Source organism: Chenopodium album, chromosome 22, assembly GCF_948465745.1.
Source record: "Chenopodium album chromosome 22, dcCheAlbu1.1, whole genome shotgun sequence".
In the NCBI taxonomy this organism is placed as follows: Eukaryota; Viridiplantae; Streptophyta; class Magnoliopsida; order Caryophyllales; family Amaranthaceae; genus Chenopodium; species Chenopodium album.
The window spans coordinates 2,147,285-2,151,163 of NC_137855.1; the positions used below are offsets into that span (position 1 = coordinate 2,147,285).

Here is a 3,879-nt window from a genome sequence, read left to right on the forward strand (position 1 = left end):
CAAAAACAACAAATTACAAACAGTATGATATTAATCTTAACAGAATCTATTCTTATATGCTAGCTGAATTTTCCAGAACATGACTACAAAAGATCAGATTGGTGGGGGTTATTAAGGTAATAAAAAAGAGAAATTATATAAAGTCACTTCAAAAACATGCTTAGGAACAAACAAAGGGGACTACTTTGAATTAACACGCTTAACTTCTTTTTTAGAATGACTTTAAAGACTTGAACATCAATATGAATTCAATGGACTTTTTAGTTTCCTTTGTGTTATTGTATTGGGTGACCCCTACATACTACCTCCTTTCATACCACTTCACACTTGGCTTTTTGAGGACAATTATGTATGGATTTTTTGGCTCTCTTTTTTTGAATTATAGGCGGTACCACTATGGTACCATCGGAAATTTATTCACATCATTTTCATCCATTCTAGTGTTTAGTTCAATAATCTCAATTCTCAAGTAGATTAATCCGATTACATCCTTATGACAATGGACCAATTTTGTTCAGCTTATTTTAACTAATTTCATTTAAAAAAGTTTCACACAAATTTGGATTTTATAAGTTCATATCAATATTTTTTGGCTAAATTTAGACAATGTAATCAAGTTGAACATATTCTGACTTTGACAAACCATAAAGAAATTCAACTATAACTCATGAAATTTTTTATAAAAACAGTTTGTTTAAATAGCATAATACTGTATGTCACTATTAACTTCGTTGTAATCTAATTTAGACTAATTAAGAATCTGTTTGTTTCAACTTGTTATAAGTTTACAAATAATAAGTTTAAATAAATGAGGTTTAGAGAAATATAAGCAAAACAAGTTGAACTAAACAAAACATTTTTTTGTAAAACAAAATGAAAACCTAATTTTAACTCAAATAATCCATTAATTGATTAAGTAAAAAAATCAAACTTGGTGTAAAGGGTTTGCACAAGTTGAGGGGGATAAAAAGAAAACCACACATGCCCAAATGAATCCCACACAAAAAGGGGACCCACCAATGGATGAAGGGGAAGAACTAAATTCTAGAGAGAGAAAGTGAATAAGTAGTGAGTGAAAGAGATCTAGAGAGAGAAAATTAATTTTTATTTTACTTTATTTTATTTTATATAGATAGATAAATATTAGAGAGAGGGTGTCATGTGACTTTTTGAACCCAGCTAACTTACAAATGCTACCCAACAAATACCCTTTCTCTCTCTAACCAAAACAAAATCAAAAGTAGATTAAAAAAAAAACCCTCTTTCTCTCTCTAAAAAACACACACATACACTTTGTCACTTTTTCCATTTACCATAAATTCTGATTATTGGAGTTTCACTTTGACACTTTCTAGTATTATTAACAATTTCACCCCTTAATTTTTTTATTTCTAAAAATAAATAGAAAAAAAAAAAAAGATTGTTGGTAGAATTTAGAAGCAAATATAATGAGATATTGTAAGAAAGAGAAAGTTCAGAAATCAGAAGAAGAGTAAAATTCTACTTCTATTACTCCCACCAGAAAAAAATAATTAAAAAGAAAAAAAAAAGTGGTTATTACCCTTTGTTTCTGTTTATTTTCACACTGATCTTCTTCTGCTCTCCACTGTCTTACTGCTTTTAAAACTGCCACATTTTTTCTCTCTGTCTCTTCTGCAGTTTTTGTAGAAGAAGAAGAACATCCAACATAATTACAACATATATAACAACCTCCATTTTTTTTTTCTTCTTTTTAGCAGCAAATTTCTTATTCTGATTCATAATAAATTTACCCCATTTCCTTAATTTTATTTTTGAATTCATCAAAAGTACAAAGAAAATAAGAAGAAAGTGTTGAAGATAGATTAGCGGTGGTGGCTACTACAAGGAGATTAGCGTCGGATTCAGGAGCGTTTGCGGATTGGGTGGCGTCATCAGCAAGCAACGCAGCTGATAAGAGTAACGATCTTTCACTAGGATTCAATGCTGCCCCTGCAGCAGCATCCGCGTCTGCGGCTGCTGCTGCTGGCACTCTATGGCCTCCTTCGTCCAGGTACGGCATCTCTCCTGAGATGGGGATGTTTGTTGTCGCCCCCGCGACATCGTTCCAGCAGCACGAGTCGAGCTTGATGCTGGAACAACACCATCACCACCACGGGGGTGGTGGGATGAATGGTGGGAATAACGCCGCTACCGTTTTGGGAGTTGGGGTGGGAGTCGGCGTTATTCCCCTCTTCAACGCCGGCCCGTGTCTTAACGTGGCCGGCGCTGGAGAGACTAATAATAATAATAGTTTAGATGGAAATGATTCTTTCATGAGTCGTAATCATAGAGCGGGTGCAATCCAACTCTGGCAAACACAACAACAGATGGGAGGAGGAGGAGGAAGCCCGAATTACCCGAAGAAGAGTATTAATTTCGACCCGACTGGCCCGAATTTACTCCATTCGACTTCTTCCGCAATGAGCTGCGGTGGCGGAAGTGGGGCCCTCACTTGTCAAGATTGCGGAAACCAAGCTAAGAAAGACTGCAGCCATCGGAGGTGTAGGACTTGTTGTAGGAGTAGGGGTTTTGATTGCTCTACTCATGTCAAGAGCACGTGGGTCCCCGCTGCTAGACGAAGAGAACGGCAAATGATGGGTGTTCCTGGAGCAGCAACAGGGACCCACGGAACTGGTGGTGGAAGTGTGGGAGGCGGAGGAGGTAGAGGAGGCGGGGCATCTTCTGGCTCCACCTCCGGCGCTAAAAAACCTCGCCTTATTTCCTCTCAAAATACCGCTACTACCTCCCACACTTCCACCTCCAACACCCCGCCTCGTAGCTTCGAGACTAGCTCCAGCCACCAAGGTAACTAATTATACTTCTTCCGTCAAATATTATATATCTCACAAATAATACCCCGAAGTTGCAACCAGTAATACACAGCATAATGAAACAACACAATACAATACAATGTTGATTTAATTTATTTGTTTGTTTGAGGTAGATGCGAGCTTCAAGGACTCATTGCCGGGGCAAGTGAAGGCACCAGCGGTGTTCAAGTGCGTAAGGGTGACCGCAGTCGACGACGGAGAAGATGAGTTTGCATACCAAGCAGTGGTGAAAATTGGTGGACATGTTTTTAAGGGCTTCCTATATGATCAAGGGGTTGAACCAAGAGATGGATTTCCTAATCTATCAGAGTTACATTTGGGTGGTGGTGCTGCTAGTAGTAGTGCTGGTAGAAATGGTGGGGCTTCTTCGTCGTCGCCGCTTCTCGATCCTTCTGATGTTTATGGTGCTTCCGGTGGTGGTGGATTGCTTGGAGGTTCAAGCTATGGTAACACTATAAATTGAGAAAAGAAATTAAAATAAAACCCAACCCTTAAAAAAAATAGGAAAAAAAAAAAAATTATATATATACTATTTAGTATTTGATGAGATTTTCTTTTGAGTCTTTTGTAATGTTGTTGAAATTACAAAAGAATCAATATTTTAAAGCAATGTTGTGATTAATTACTACTGAATTTCTTAGTAGTTAGTAATTAATCCGGCCTTCTTGTATCCCAATAATTAGCTTGATTTTCATATTTTTATTGGTCTAATTATTCTGATTAATGAATAGGGTTTTCAATTGGGGAATTACTTATTACGAGTATATTTAATCTCTTCATTTTTCCTCAATCTTTTTAAATTCGCAAAGAAATAGTCTTGGTTTGGCATCTTTTTAATTTCTTTTTCATGTACATTGAAGTTTAGAAACTTGGCATGCAAGGAAACTGTTTGATATATAATCATATTAAATTAATTAATTGTTTATTGTTTCTGTAACTTCTGCCATTGGAATATTAGATAGCAAGGTATGAATGATTTTCTTTGCAGGCAGACCAAAATAAAATACTGCACATTTCACAGGAGACA

The 3,879-nt window shown here is 36.5% G+C and overlaps 1 protein-coding gene across 1 annotated transcript; it reads left to right on the forward strand.

The window, feature by feature from the left end:
- The first annotated feature begins 1,583 nt into the window (after positions 1 to 1,583).
- On the forward strand, positions 1,584 to 3,592 carry LOC145605586 (protein LATERAL ROOT PRIMORDIUM 1-like). Its single transcript, XM_081661655.1, has 2 exons — positions 1,584 to 2,826; positions 2,966 to 3,592. Exons 1-2 carry the CDS (start codon positions 2,052 to 2,054, stop codon positions 3,313 to 3,315), a joined length of 1,125 nt encoding a protein of 374 aa, XP_081517781.1. The 5' UTR covers positions 1,584 to 2,051; the 3' UTR covers positions 3,316 to 3,592.
- The last annotated feature ends 287 nt before the right edge of the window (positions 3,593 to 3,879 follow it).

Excerpts from the sequence above, each read along its gene's own strand:
- LOC145605586 (XM_081661655.1), top strand. The coding sequence starts at position 2,052 with ATGGGGATGTTTGTTGTCGCCCCCGCGACATCGTTCCAGCAGCACGAG. Across the intron at positions 2,827-2,965 it reads GACTAGCTCCAGCCACCAAG|ATGCGAGCTTCAAGGACTCA; the intron begins GTAACTAATTAT and ends TGTTTGAGGTAG.